A 15,126-nucleotide genomic window follows, 5' to 3' on the forward strand; every position below is an offset into this window, starting at 1 on the left:
GAGAATTATTGGTCCAAAAATGTTTTGTATCAGTCTTCAGTGTGGAAGAAATTAGCAGTATGCCAGAAGTTCGAGAGTGTCAGGAAGCAGAAATATGTGAAGTTTCCATTACGTGGAAAAAGGTTCTTGGGAAACTGAAAGGTGTGAAGTATGACAGTAGACAGTGTGTGAGGGAGGATAGGCAGGTGATAGAGAAGGGGAGCGCTCAGACCGAAGATGTAGGGGAGAAGGAAGAAAAAGATAATAACATTGTTTGCACTGTTAGGGATAAATAGAGTGTAGATTGATAGATAGATAGATACTTTATTCATCCCCATGGGGAAATTCAACATTTTTTCCAATGTCCCATACACTTGTTATAGCAAAACTAATTACATACAATACTTAACTCAGTAAAAATATGATATGCATCTAAATCACTCTCTCAAAAAGCATTAATAATAGCTTTTAAAAAGTTCTTAAGTAGTTTACTTAATACATTGAGTCCTAACCCCGGCACTTTAACATATCTTACTCCTGGCGGTTGAATTGTAAAGCCGAATGGCACTGGGGAGTATTGATCTCTTCATCCTGTCTGAGGAGCATTGCATCGATAGCAACCTGTCGCTGAAACTGCTTCTCTGTCTCTGGCTGGTGCTATGTAGAGGATGTTCAGGGTTTTCCATAATTGACCGTAGCCTACTCAGCGCCCTTCGCTCTGCTACCGATGTTATACTCTCCAGTACTTTGCCCACGACAGAGCCCGCCTTCCTTACCAGCTTATTAAGACGTGAGGCATCCCTCTTCTTAATGCTGCCTCCCCAACATGCCACCACAAAGAAGAGGGCGCTCTCCACAACTGACCTATAGAACATCTTCAGCATCTCACTACAGACATTGAATGACGCCAACCTTCTAAGGAAGTACAGTCGACTCTGTGCCTTCCTGCACAAGGCATCTGTGTTGGCAGTCCAGTCTAGCTTCTCGTCTAACTGTACTCCCAGATTCTCGTAGGTCTTAACCTGCTCCACACATTCTCCATTAATGATCACTGGCTCCATATGAGGCCTAGATCTCCTAAAGTGTAAGAGGTGGAGAGTTTCTTAAATGCATCTATTTTAATGCTAGGAGCATTGTAAGAAAGGTGGATGAGCTTAGAGCATGGATTGATACCTGGAAATATAATGTTGTAGCTATTAGTGAAACATGGTTGCAGGAGGGGGGTGATTGGCAATTAAATATTCCTGGATTTCGTTGCTTCAGGTGTGATAGAATTGGAGGGACAAGAGGGGGAGGTGTTGCATTGCTTGCCAGAGAAAATATTACAGCGGTGCTTTGGCAGGATAGATTAGAGGGCTCGTTTAGGGAGGCTATTTGGGTGGAATTGAGGAATGGGAAAGGTGCAGTAACACTTATAGGGGTGTATTATAGACCACCTAATGGGGAGCGAGAATTGGAGGAGCAAATTTGTAAGGAGAGGTTGTGATTGTGGGTGTAAAGACTGTAGAGGCATTAGTAACTTTCTTTCAAGAATCAATTGATTCTGGCATGACTTCAAAGGAAGGGAATATTGCAAATGTCACTGCACTCTTCAAGAAAGGAGAGGGACAGAAGAAAGGAAATTATAGGCCAACTAGTCTGATCTCAGTAGTTGGGAAGATGTTGATGTCAATTGTTAAGGATATAGTTTCGGAGTACTTGGAGGCACATGATAAAATAGACCATAATCAGCATGATTTCTTTAAGGGAAAAGCTTGCCAAATAACCTGTTGAAATTCTTTGAAGAAGTAACAAGCAGGATAGTCAATGGGAGAATGTTGTGTACTTGCATTTTTAGAAGGCCTTTGACAAGGTGCCACACGAGGCTGGATAACAAATTAAGAGCCCCAGGTATTACAGGAAAAATTCTAACATGGATAAAGTAGTGGTTGTTCGGCAGGAGGCAAAGAGTGGGAATAAAGAGAGCCTTTTCTGGTTGGCTGTTGGTGACTAATGGTGTTCCACAGGGGTCTGTTTTGGGACTGCTTCTTTTTACATTATTTGTCAAAACTTGGATGATGTAATTGATGGCTTTGTGACAACATTTGCAGACAATACAAAGATGGTTGGAGAACAGGTAGTTATGAGGAAGTAGAGAGCCTACAGAAAGACTTAGACAGATTAGAATAGGCAAATAAGTGGCAGGTGGAGTATAGTGACAGGAAGTGTATGGTCATGCACTTTGGTAGAAGAAATAAATTGGTAGACTATTTTTGAAATGGAGAGAAAATTCAAAAATCTGAGCTGCAATGCAACTTGGGAGTTCTTGTGCAGGATTCCCTAAAAGTAAATTTGCAGGTTGAGTTGGTGGTGAGGGAGGCAAATGCAATGTTAGTATCATTTTGAGAAGACTAGAATATAAAAGCAAGGATGTAAAATTGAGACTTTATAAAGCACTGGTGAGGCCTCACTTACGAGTACTATGAGCAGGTTTGGGCCCTTTATCTAAGAAAGAATGTGCTGACATTGGAGAGGGTTCAAAGGAGGTTCATGAAAATGATTCCGGGATTTAAAGGCTTGTGATATAAAGAGCGTTTGACGGCTCTGGGCCTGTACTCACTGGAGTTCAGAAGAATGAGGAGTGACCTCATTGAAATCTATCAATTGTTGAAAGGCCTTGATAGAGTGGATTGGAGAGGATAGTTGCTATGGTGGGGGAGTCTAAGACCAGAAGACATGGCCTCAGAATAGAAGGGCATCCTTTTAGAATGGATGTGAGGAGGAATTCTTTCCAAAGCCAGAGAGTGGTGAATTTGTCAAATTCATTGCCACAGGTGTCTGTGGAGGCCAAGTCATTGGGTATAGTTAAAGCAGAGGTTGATAGATTCTTGATTAGTCAGGGCATGAACGGATACGGGAAGAAGACAGAGGACTGGGGCGGAGACAGAAATGGATCAACTGTGATTAAATGGTGGAGCAGACTTGTTGGGCCGAGTGGTAATTCTGCTCCTATATTTTATTGTCCTATGGTCTTAAATGTTGACTGCTGTTTCCAGCATTATGATCATGATCATACTTCAAAAAAACTGGAGGAAAAAAACTACATAAATAAGCATTTCCTTCTGTTGCCTTTCCACAGCTTTGTTCCCCTGTCCACAGTTGTTCCAGTTTTAATACTGGGATGCTCATTCACTGAGTCCAAATTATTCGCGTGAGCTATGACTAATGGAGGTCTCAACACATTCTTATGAAGCATCATTTTCCATCTTCCTTCAATCACAACAATTACAATAGACAGCTGCGTAAAAAAACCAGACGTAACATTTCAGGTTAATGATTTGTCACAGGAAATAACTAAAGGTCAACCATCTGAAACCTGAACTTTCATTGAAGTTTAATCTAGGTGGTAAAATTGTGAACGTGTATTTTATATGCTGAATGGTTATAACAAAACTGAGCACCGTGAGCAGCCTTGGGAAAATGCCCAATTTACTGTAAGCATTGCTTTGACTGCTATTTAGAACAATTAATCTGCTTCTGTTTCGTTTCATTGTTAGTACAGCAATGAAGAGATTCAGCCGCGCGTGCGCATATGTTGCTATACTCAAAGGCCGCAGTAATAAAATTAAAAGTTAAAAGTTTTAAGTACTATTGAAATCACAGCCAGTTTATTTCATGTCGCAGCTACATTTAATCCTGAATACTGTTAGGTCAGTGAAAAAAACCTCGGTGAAAATGTAAAGATAGTTTAGCTCGCTGAACCAGTATACAGAGCCAAGGGGAATTGTCTCCGATGAAAGATTCCGTGAAGGAGTCTTTCATAGCGATGTACCTGCTCTACTTTGCGGAATGTATCACTCAAACTACTTTATAGGCATATTTCCCCTTCGTGCAATGACATTCCCTGTTCGGATCAAGCTCACAAACTAAACAGTTTAGAACATTCGTACTTCATCGTAGCGTTCCAGGTTATATTATTCAATTACAGGACAGGAATCGGATAAGTTATGTTCGGGACTCGCTCCCTAACTTTTCAAAACCATGGAGTAAGTTCCCGCTGTCTTTGTAGTGCCGATGTGGCACTACTACTTACAAGGTGACCACAAGCACATCGAGCCGAGGGGTGATGATGGTTGGACGAAGTGTTTTCTGAGTATGAATGACACAGCCATCTCGTCCATTCACGTGACGCTTGATCCTGTGGGCGCTGACGCGTGATTTAATTGAAAAGATTCCTGAGATGGACGGCAATAAAAGTGCGGACGTCTCCGAGCTGCTGGCGACCATGCTGAGCTCCGAGCCGTGCTAGTACCGAGAAACAGAGAGAACGCCGCGCAGCATCCTTCACCATGAAGCGCCACCATTCCTCCGTCGTCGTACTGGCACTGCTCCTTCTCTCCCGGGGCTCCTTCTCACAAGGTAGCTCTCCCACTCATCATCACCCACGTTCATCAAAATGTTGCTACAATTCCTGTTCAGCTCACATTTCACTTTGGGCATTTTCTCGGTGTTTTCTTTCCTGTTGCCTTTGTTATAATCGTTTCACTTTGTGCTTCTAAGCGACTGACTTGAAACCTGTTTATCTCTTTTTCTCCTGTTGCTCGTTCCTTTAGTTGTTGCTCTAGAAAACTTTTAAATTAGGAACGCCAACAAAGAAGTGCGTCTGTGCACATTGGGTGTGTTTTATGTGCAGTATTGTGTCAATTTAAAAATCGCGGAGATAATATAATGTGGATGTAAAAGGGGATTTAAAACATTCAGTATGTGAAGAGGTTGCATTAATCTATTTCTTGACCCAATCTGTCCAGCACTGTTAGCAATCTGTACAAATGAACATGAACGGGCTTTACCTGAACATGGGAATCTATTGGGTATAAAACGTTTTGCATACTGTCCGTTGAAGTACAGGTTGAGCAAAAAGGAAAAGTTGTACAGTGTTTAGTTGTTCAAATAGAAGGAGCAAAGATAGATTTTCCATTAAATATTTAATGTTGATCTTCCCTGTTCGTTCACTGCCCTCCATTCCACCCTGTTCAGGATGGTAAAATTTTAGCAAAATTACTGGACTGGTAGGTAGTTCAGCAGTCTGGCCTCGTGATCCACGAGTTGCAAAGCTCAAAACATACCAGAATGCAAGGGATTTAAATTGAGTGAATTCATACGCATTTAAAAAATGGCAGCAATAATGAAACTGCCAAGTTACCCATTATGGTTTTCTAACAACCCTCAGGGAAGGGAACCTCTGAAACCAGGCTCTGACTCTTGGCTATCACTGACATGGCCTATTGCTTCTCAATTAGTGTTAATGTCCTTGTGATAGTCATGAATTAATTAAAGCAAAGAGATGGTATTTAGAAAAAGGGTTTTCACATAGTAATTCCACAACAAATCAAGCTTGAGGATTGCATTAGTTTAATTGACTAGGGTAGAATAACTCACTTGTAATTATTCTGTATGATGAAGAAAATACCCTTTTGATTGGTTGAGATCATTGTAAGTTTATTTTTATGTTTTATTTTCTCAATTCTTTAAATGGACTTTGTTTTAAGTTGCCAATAGAAACTCTATTTAAATAAAAAAAAAAACTGTTCCTGGAACTCACAGGAAGATTAGGTAAGTAAAGAAAGTAATGTAACATTGCTTTCTTAAACTTGGGAGAAAGATTGTTAGAGAAGCAAGATTGTTGCTCCTATCTCGTATCCAAAAATGTCCTGGCTTCCTATATAAAATAAATGTAATTGGTTCTTGGGATAGGGGAATACAGTCAAAAGAGACTGTTCAGAGAATGGAGGCATTGGAGTTTTGAATGTTTGTTTAGGAAAAATAAAGTGTACATTCATCCTAATCATGCTATTCAAACTCCTAAATTAGGAATGTTTATAAAGTCTTGATTTTTTTTCAAAATAGGCAGCCATTGTTCATGTATTCCTTGCTCTAAAGGAAAGCTTTGAGATTGTATTTTAAATGTAGCTGTAGTTTGGGTAATAATTTATAGGCAACATAGATCTAAATTACTATCTAAAACAGAGCTACCTTTAAAATTAGAAACGCCTAACATAATTGTAAATTTAGAGATGTAAGGATTAACTATTTGAGATAATGATGCATGGTACAGTACTTAAATATAGGCTGCAATGTACAGGAAGCAAATAGCTCCCCCCCCCCCCCAATCCATTCTAAGAGTAGAACTCAAATTATCCTATCGAAGTAGTTTTAGAATTGTATATGCATCATCATATTTCAATTTTCATATGGAAAGCTAAAATGCAAATAGAGTAAACAAAATAACAACTAAATTTTCAAATATTATTGCCCATAATTTTAAACTTATTATTTATTTTACTACTTCAAAATGTAATTATATAATTATCACAGATAATTTTGCGTATAAAATAGAAAAATAATTGAATAGTATAATCATATCTCCCAATTTTTATTTCTACTGAGGTTGCTGTTTCCCATACACATTTTACATTACTGCATCACCAACATTACCCTTAATATTCTTAAAAATAATAATGAAATACCAAACACAAGTTAAAAATATTTGCTTTGTCAATTACTTGCAATATGTTTGTAGGAGTTTATGGATTTCCTAAATGCTGGTGTGTAATTGTGTCTTGTGTGTTCTATAGGTACTCCTACATCACCACAGAGGTTAGTAGAAGGACACGAGTTACATCTATGGAGAGAGGTAATCATAAGTAAGCAGAGTTCGAAGGACTTAAATCTAAATAATCTCAGTTCTTTTGTTTTTAACATAGCAAAGCAAGGAGAAAAAACATTGTGTCACATGTCACAATAGTTATCTGCAGACACAGAAGCCAGTATTTTCTGGAAATTATTTCCTAATTGATGCTAAATTGTGTAATTTATCAGTAATGTAATTATTTATAGTTGTCCACGATGATAAATGCATTTCTCCTACATTCTTCGCAAACTCATTTTTGACTCACTCATAGAAAGTGCTTTTAATAGTGATACTATCATAAATCAGCCTAGTTCTGGGAAACTACATTCCTACTCTATTTTTTATTCCATAAGTGAGATGTTTTAATGAGTATAATGGATTTCTATTTTTCTGTACAGTTTTCCCATTTCTGTTCATTCATATGCAAGCTAGATGAATGCAAATCTATACATGCATTTAGTGATTTTCTATTGTTCATAAACTTTAATGGTAATAAGTATTTGAAAATTATTTTAATAATATCTTTTTAATCATTATAATGAATAATAATATATATTGATTTTTTTCAAGTAATCTCATATTCATGTCTTGTACTTTATATATACTTTCCCACAGTTTTCTATCATTAACATTTATAATCTGTGTACAGATGATACAGGAATTCTTGTAGGAATCTTTAATGAAAAGTATAAGATAAATATAAAAGTAATTCTCATGTCACTTGCATCTAGTAAATTATATGAGAATTACAGCTCCGGAACTTTTACAATATTGCTTTTTTAAATGAAGTCTTTCCAGGTTAGTTTTTTTTCTACATTACTTATCCTATGGTTCACTTCCACTTCAAGTTTTGTTTGTAGTGACCAGATTATTTCTGTGAAAGTTCAAAGAGAGTGCAATTTAACTCTTTCTGTTTTAGAAAAGTATTTGTTTAAATTTGTATGATATTGTTTAAAGAAATTCCATAAACCGATATTGTGGAGTCCTCCCTCCATTTGTCTTAGAAAATAATTGTTCAGATGCATCAGATGTTTGTTATAGTATTGATTGATCAGAATTAAATCAAATAGAGGAAACATTTTCTAACTCCTGCATTATTTCTTCCAGATGGATGATCTGTGCTCATCCTTTCTCTCTGACAATCGTCAGCAACAGGTGAGAACCAAATAATTATGTTGGACGTTTATAGTATTCATGGGTTTATAAAAGATTTTAAAAACTCTGATGAATTTACATTTTGCTTTACCAGCCAAGAACTACATTTGAAGAACAGTGTTATATGGCCTGGATAACTCTGCAAAAGGTATTTGTTTTATTACAATGCACACGAAGAATTACATGCAATGAACTGGCTTGAACCCAATATATGTTTGCTTTTCATCACTTTAAGGTTAAAATATCTGACAGTGAATTTCAATGTACTCTCTTGTTCTGTATGACTCTAAACCAGGAGCTGAGAAGTGGGACTAAGGTGGATAGCATTTTTTTAGTCCTACTGTGCCAATGGGCTAAATGTCCCTTTTCTTTGTTGTAAATTTCTTGGTTTAGCTCATTAAATGACTGTGGAGTAAGAGATAAATGTATGACCTCTGCTTTCAAAAATAAGCTGGCAGATATTTCAGAACTGGATAACTATTAATTTTAGTTTTGTTATATTGCAAATTCTAGAAAGTACTCTTCTTACTGCCATTTATTCAAATCAAAGAAAAGTTAATTGCTGAACTCAAAGATTCTCTTACTCCGCATGCCTCTCAAAATGTATCTGCAAAAAAAAACAGTACATGGGAGGGATCTGCTTATGCTTCTTCCTCCCTTATAAAGTTGACTGCACTTAGTTTCTTTCTCAGCTTTGATTTGCCATTTTGATTTGAACCATTTTCAAATATGTTCTAAGAACTTACGAGGTGCTATTATCCATTGTAATGCTGAGGGAGGAAGGTTTCCATTATTTCCAGGTTTTGCCGTTTTGTCGGTCTTGCCTTACCTTGCTGAAAAATATATTAGAATCTGAATAGAGAAAACCAGGCCTTCAGCAAATGGAAAATTCACGTTGTCTAGCAAATGTGGCTCCTAATGGGAGAGATTTGAGCACATTTAAAATATAAGAGAATAGTAACAAATCGAGAATGTTCACAAGATAGCGGTGCAGTGCTGACAGAATTGCCTTCATAAACTCATCTGCAGCTTTCTGTCCAAATGAACATATGGGCTAACTGCTGACATTGAGAAAACTGATTAGGGATAGTTTGTTTCACAAGCAGTAATCTTCCAGGCCAATATAATGCCTTTTCAATACAGACTGGGTGAAAGTTAAAGCTTAATATCCAATTAATAAGCAACAATCTATTAATAATTCCCCCTTAGTGCACAGGCAGTGTCAGATGTTAAATGAATTCTCCAGAACTACAAGATTTCTAATGTAATATGATGAATGACTTTATAAATCCATTAAAATATAAATTATTTTTTGATCTGTAACTTTTTTAAGGCAACTTTGAATTTCACATTGTGCTTACTGATTTCAGACATTTTAAATGCATATTTTAACAGCTTCACATAATTTTTTCACTTTGAAAATTTAATGCAATGGAAATTAAATTATTAAATCTCTGAATTCAATCTTGGAAGATAAGAACAACACAGAACCACTCGTGTTGAATTTGTTTTTTCCTCCTTGAGCTCAGCTCCTCATGATCGTATCTGAGATAGGGTAGATTGTACTCTGACAGCAGAAGGTCTTGCAATTACAAATCAAATCCAGGTTTTGCTTCTGTGCATTCCTAAAACTGAGAAAAGAGCAATGATTTAAAGTGTGATATGAATTGATGGAAGACGATGCTCCACATTTCTCATCCTGCATTAATGGATTGATAACAGGAAATTTTTATGACCTCATACATCATACTGACCAAATTATTATGTTTCCTCAAGTTGTATTTGTAGTCACAGCTGTGTAATTTTAATGAAATCGGAGCAACCTGCATGTTTTTGAGCTTATTAGAATGCTTTTCCATTCTCTAATCCTTCTCTTAATTGATGGTAACTTTCTCCTTTGACGTAGATGTGCATTAAATGTTGTTAACACATGATATCACAGAACTTCGATGAAATCTAGGTGGGAACCAAGAAGAGATGGTTTGGGAATACCCCAGAGGTAAAGGTTACGGTGCTAGCCTAGTGTGGGTGATAATGTTGTTACCGATGAATTAATATGAGTGAAACTAGGAGAGCATGATCCCATGCAAATGGACAATGATATAATTTTACTGTACAGATATCCATCATACTGTTCAGTTCAGTTTTAATGAATAGATGAATATTCTTCTTTCATTGAATATTGTGTACCAGCTTTTTTTTGCTTTCTAAAGCCATTTTATATTAATGCTGCACAACGTCTGCAGGATTCAGAAGATAAAGGAGAAAGCAAAAGGGCAAGCAGTATATTTTGCACTGTATGAAAGATAATAATCTAAAAGCAGGTATAAGTAATTGGCATATGCTTCAGTAAAATATTTCTCTTTTTTTGTACAGTTCTTACTTCATTATTCTAGGACCCATGATTCTGGCAATTTGGATTTTATGGTAAGTGGTTTGAATGCTGTTCGGAAATTGTCTAGAAAAGTATCAGCTGTTTCCAGTCTAGACTTTAATTTAAAATTAGATAACAGTGACTATAGTTCAGAGGCTTAAAGGATATTGTTTCCTTATTCATTGTTGAAACTAAGTGACTAAAGAGAGTATTGGCTAAAAGATCTGAAATACAGTGGATTCTAGTTAATTGGGATACATCAGAGTTTTACATTTTGGCCCAATTTAGCAGCTGCCCCAATTAGCTGAAGTTTCATGGAAATAGTTTAAAAGGTATAAAAAGACAAACTACCATTTAACTGTTTAACAAATTATGTATTTAAATGAAATACAGAAAGTCTTGGAACACTGTCACTACTACTACAGTACCATAAAACTCTGTATTAGTTTCTAATAGTTGTTGACAAAAGATTCCATGATTTTTGATTGACTGTAAATAAGCAAAATTAACGCAGACACCTAGTACAGATAATGGATTACCCTCATACGATGCTTTAGACGATTGCCTCCTCCAAATCTTCATTTTCATTGTAACATTCAAGATGTTTGTCGATATCTTCAAATTCTTCATAGTTCCTAAATTGCTGAAGTAGTGAAATTGTTTCATTTTCACATGGCTTTTTTTTCTGCCAACTCCAAGCTTGAATGCTTGAGACTGCAGTTCATTGTTGAAACTAAGTGACTAAAGAGTTCTGAATTATCTTGCTGTTTATTTCTCGCAAACTATCAATGGCAAAAATCACTGCTTTTTGAACACAAGTGCATGCAACTGACACTATTTAAAATGTTCACTCTGAGACAGAGTAGTGTCTAACAGTCACACAAATGCACGGAACTGTGCTAGTTAGAAACTGTTCAGCAATTAGTGGCATAGTGATCTAAATGAAAGGAATCCTGGCTATTTTCTCAATTTTTTTTGTCTCAAATAAGCAGCTGCCCTGATTAACCATTGGCCCAATTGACCAGAATTCACTGTACTGGAAATACACATCAAGTGAGAAATCAGTGATTCCTTTATCACAACTGGCAAAAGTTAGATGTAACAGAGTTCAAGAAAGGGAAAGGGAATCTGGAAAGAGAGGACAGCACAAAAAAATTGGGGGAAGATGGAAAAATTAAATGACAAAACTAACCTGTAAATTAAAAGGCAATGTTAACTGTAAGAAAGTTGGTCCAGAGGTGAGGTAAATTGGAATAGCAGAAACATTAACACACAATGTTATCCGAGAAAATTGAGACACTGTGCATTTTCTGAAATTGCTGTAGAACCCATAAAATTGCATAATCTCTGTTCAGAAGCTGAAGTGCTTTTCCTGGACTATCTTGTTTCAATGTAGAAAACTGAGATGTCAGAATGGCAATGCTAAAGGGATAGAGAATTAAAATGACAAACAGAAGTTGAGAGTTATGCTTGCAAACAGGTTGAAGATTGGGCAAAATAATGACCAAATCTGGGTTTGGTCTCCCACATGTAGAGGATGCTGCACCATATGCCTGACTCAATTGAAAGAATTGCCATATTCTTTCACATGGATAGTGTTTTTTGGATAGAAGGAAGAGTCAAAGCAAAAGGGCATGTATTACATGGAAGAGTCAGAGGAGGGGAGAAAGAAATGTTGATTGCCATTTGAAAGTAGACTAGTGTGTTTCCGAGGATATGATGGAGTGGACAAGAAGGGGTAAAGGGAAGGTGACCCATTGGATTTGGAAGCTAGCAAATGAAATTGAGGACAAGGAACCTAGATTTGAACCCAGTTTTGAGCAAAGATGAAGGAATGAAAAAAAAAGTGAGAAATGAGATCTACTAGGTCAATAGCTCCTCTAATCCCAATGAAAGGCAATCCTCAATTGAGAGGGGGAAGCTGAGAAACAACATTAGTTAAAGATAAAGATTTGAGAAGAAATGGGATAGAAATGGAAAACTGCTGGAATAGAAAAATCCTGTCAGGAACTAAGGCATGCAGAATTGTAAGTCCAAGTTTGTTGTCATCAATGGACCCATAAGGCATTTGTGACAAAGGTCTTCGCCCCGCTAGCTTCAGAGAAATTGAAGTAAAGGAAGAAAGATGGTAATGGACTGTGCAAAGCTGAGGGAAGGATAACAGTTAGAAGCCAAACTGAAGAGGTTTTCATGTAGGGTAAGTGTAAGAAATAGAATCCATGCAGTCATCAATGAACCCGAAAAACCTGAGCGAGGGGATTTGAATAGGATTAAAACCACAAGTTTTTCACATTTCCTGAAGGCCCTGTTATTGGTAGAGGACCATAGCCTTAAATTCATATATTTGATGAATTAATTAATCTTGATAAATTATAATTCAGAATCTATTAAATGATTAATAAAACGATAGAAGCCTGCTATGTGTCTGTCTCTATCTCTAACGACCTTCAGCCCAGACACATAATTTGGGAAAAGAGGGACAACAGACCTGTAAAGTGTAAAACATCATTCATTATCTCATCTTGGGAGGTGCATTCGCACACCTCCCCAGAATATCACAACATCCCAAACTGACATCATTTTGTCTTTGAACTTCCATTTTATTCCGGCATTAACTCTTTCCTTACATTAAGTAACATGTAGGAGTCAGTGGGCTTAGAAAAAGCATTCTGAGAAAGACGAAGAAGCCAATGAAAAGGGAAGAAAAAGTTGGGAAAGCTGAAGAATGATAGAAATTGGAAACAATGTTAATGATATAGAAAATGTTAACACAGAAGAGTACAGCACACGAACAGGCCCTTCGGCTTGCAGTGTTGTGCTGAACCAGTTGAATTGGTAATCAGATGGCTAACTGAACTAATCTCCTCTGCCTACACAATGTCCATATCCTTCCATTTTCCTGACATTCATGTGCTTATCTTTGACATTTTTGACTAAGATATTAGAAGAGTTGAAGATGGAACTGATAAGGGCTGGGGAAAAAAGAATATTGAGTGCACCCCTACCCAGCATTTATATATATGTTCCTATAGTGAAAACATTTAATAGAAGCAGTAGGAGTGAAGAAGAGTTAAACCAAACTGAGATACCTGTGTGGAGTTTGCATGTTCTCCCTGTGGCGACAAGCGTTTCCCTTGTTTGCTATGATTTATTCCCGCAACTCAAAGATATTCTGGGGGGGGTAAATTAGCTGCTGTTATTTGCCCCGTGTAGGTAAATGACAAAGGAATCAAAGTGAAATTGATGATTACCTGAGTGAGAATAGGTTGCAAGAAAATGAAAGTGCAACTGATGTGATTATGCTGCTGGAGCTTGTATGGGCCTAGTGAGGTGAATGGCCCCTGCATTGTAATAACTAGGTAAAGTTCATCTAAGTGGGGACAGTACAGAAGTCGTGGCCCAACTCGGCTATTGAACATTTAAAAGGATTTTGTGTGAAAAGGACACACTGATTGCAAGCATGACTGATCTTCAATGTCCCTCAGTATTGCAGCTATGTGTAAGAATTAACTGTCTGATGGATTTTTCTTTACTTGCAAATTGCTTATTTCTCAGTTTTTCCTGATAGACAAAGACATGTAATTTTTCTTCATAATGCTGCTGTTAGAGTGTATGAGAATAATTAATTTAATTTAAAAAATGCCAGTTTGCTAAGTTGAAGTATTCAGTGACACTGTTTTTGATTTATCATGTAATTTCATAGTCAACAATCCTAAACTGAGACCGATACTGTCATGTGTGATTGATTCATAACTGTCGAATTGAATACAGGCAATGGTTAATCTGTTAATCGCACTGATTTCAGTGGCCAAACAACTAACTACCCTACTGATTAGCTGGTCATGACAATAGGGTGCCAGTATCGAGTAACCTCAGGTCAGATAGGTTAACCATAACTATAAAGGTTAATTTATGTTGCTTAAAAGGGATGCATACAGTAGTGAGGATACTGGTGACTCAGACGTGGGAAGGGAAATGGAAAAGAGCAATGCAAAGCTGACTGCAAATGCAGCAGGCTCCAGTGATTTTCAGTGCTGGACTGGAGGCGTTAGAGAAAATACTGAGGTGAAAAAGCCTAAAAAGCAGAGACAATGGATACACATGCAAGGTAATGCCATAAATCAAGCAAGGAGGCCCCAAGAGAGAAGCTGCAGAAAGTTCATTTACCTTGCGTGTGAGCAGTCAGTGAAATATCTTCAAGATTAAAATTTCAAAGTAAATTTATCTAAGAATCTATTTAAGATTCATTTTCTTATAGGTATACTTAGTCAAAACCATAAGATATAGGAACAGAATTTGGCCATTTGGCCCATTGAGTCTGCTGTGCCATTTCATCATGAGTGATCCAATTTCTCTCTCAGTCCCAATCTCCTGTCTTCTCCCTGTATCCCTTCGTGCCCTGACCAATCAAAAAACTATCAACTTCTGCCTTAAATATACAGCTGCCTGTGGGAAACAATTCCACAGATTCACCACCATCTGGCTAAAGAAATTCCTCCTCATCTCCATTCTAAGAGGACACCACTATATTCTGAGGCTGTCCCCTCTGGTCTTAGACTGTCCCACCATAGGGAACATCTGCTCCACATCCACTCTATCAAAACTTATCAAAATTCAATAGGTTTCAATGAGGTCACCCATTCAGAATTCTTCTGAATTCTAGTGAATACAGGCCCAGAGCCATCAGATGCTCTTCATAAGACAAGCCATTCAATCCTGGAATCATTTTTGAGCACCTCTGTGAACCCTCTCCAGCTTCAGCATGTCCTTTCTAAGATAAGAACATAATGTATAGGAGCAGAATTAAGCCATTTGGCCCATCGAGTCTGCTCCACCATTCATCCATGGCTGATCCTTTTTCCCTTCCTCAACCCCATTCCCTGGCCTTCTCTTCATAAACTTTGATGCTGTATCCAATCAAGAACCTACTAAGCTCTGCCTGAAATAT

The 15,126-nt window shown here is 37.3% G+C and overlaps 1 protein-coding gene across 3 annotated transcripts in view; it reads left to right on the forward strand.

Moving 5' to 3' along the window:
- Positions 1-15,126, forward strand: part of nmu (neuromedin U) — a 58,002-nt gene that overhangs the window by 30,607 nt on the left and 12,269 nt on the right. For 2 of the 3 annotated variants that reach the window (XR_012101262.1, XM_073064636.1), the window contains exons 1-5: positions 4,139-4,377; positions 6,594-6,652; positions 7,757-7,804; positions 7,899-7,952; positions 10,181-10,231. Coding sequence is in view for 2 of the 3 variants with exons in the window: in XM_073064636.1 (XP_072920737.1) it covers positions 4,308-4,377; positions 6,594-6,652; positions 7,757-7,804; positions 7,899-7,952; positions 10,181-10,231 (282 nt within the window). In the remaining variant the exon portion in view is untranslated. Of the gene's footprint in view, positions 1-4,138; positions 4,378-6,593; positions 6,653-7,756; positions 7,805-7,898; positions 7,953-10,180; positions 10,232-15,126 lie in introns of those variants that run through there. The other variant, XM_073064637.1, reaches the window with a different exon arrangement.

The sequence above is a fragment of the Hemitrygon akajei genome, chromosome 13, assembly GCF_048418815.1.
Source record: "Hemitrygon akajei chromosome 13, sHemAka1.3, whole genome shotgun sequence".
NCBI classification, from domain to species: domain Eukaryota; kingdom Metazoa; phylum Chordata; class Chondrichthyes; order Myliobatiformes; family Dasyatidae; genus Hemitrygon; species Hemitrygon akajei.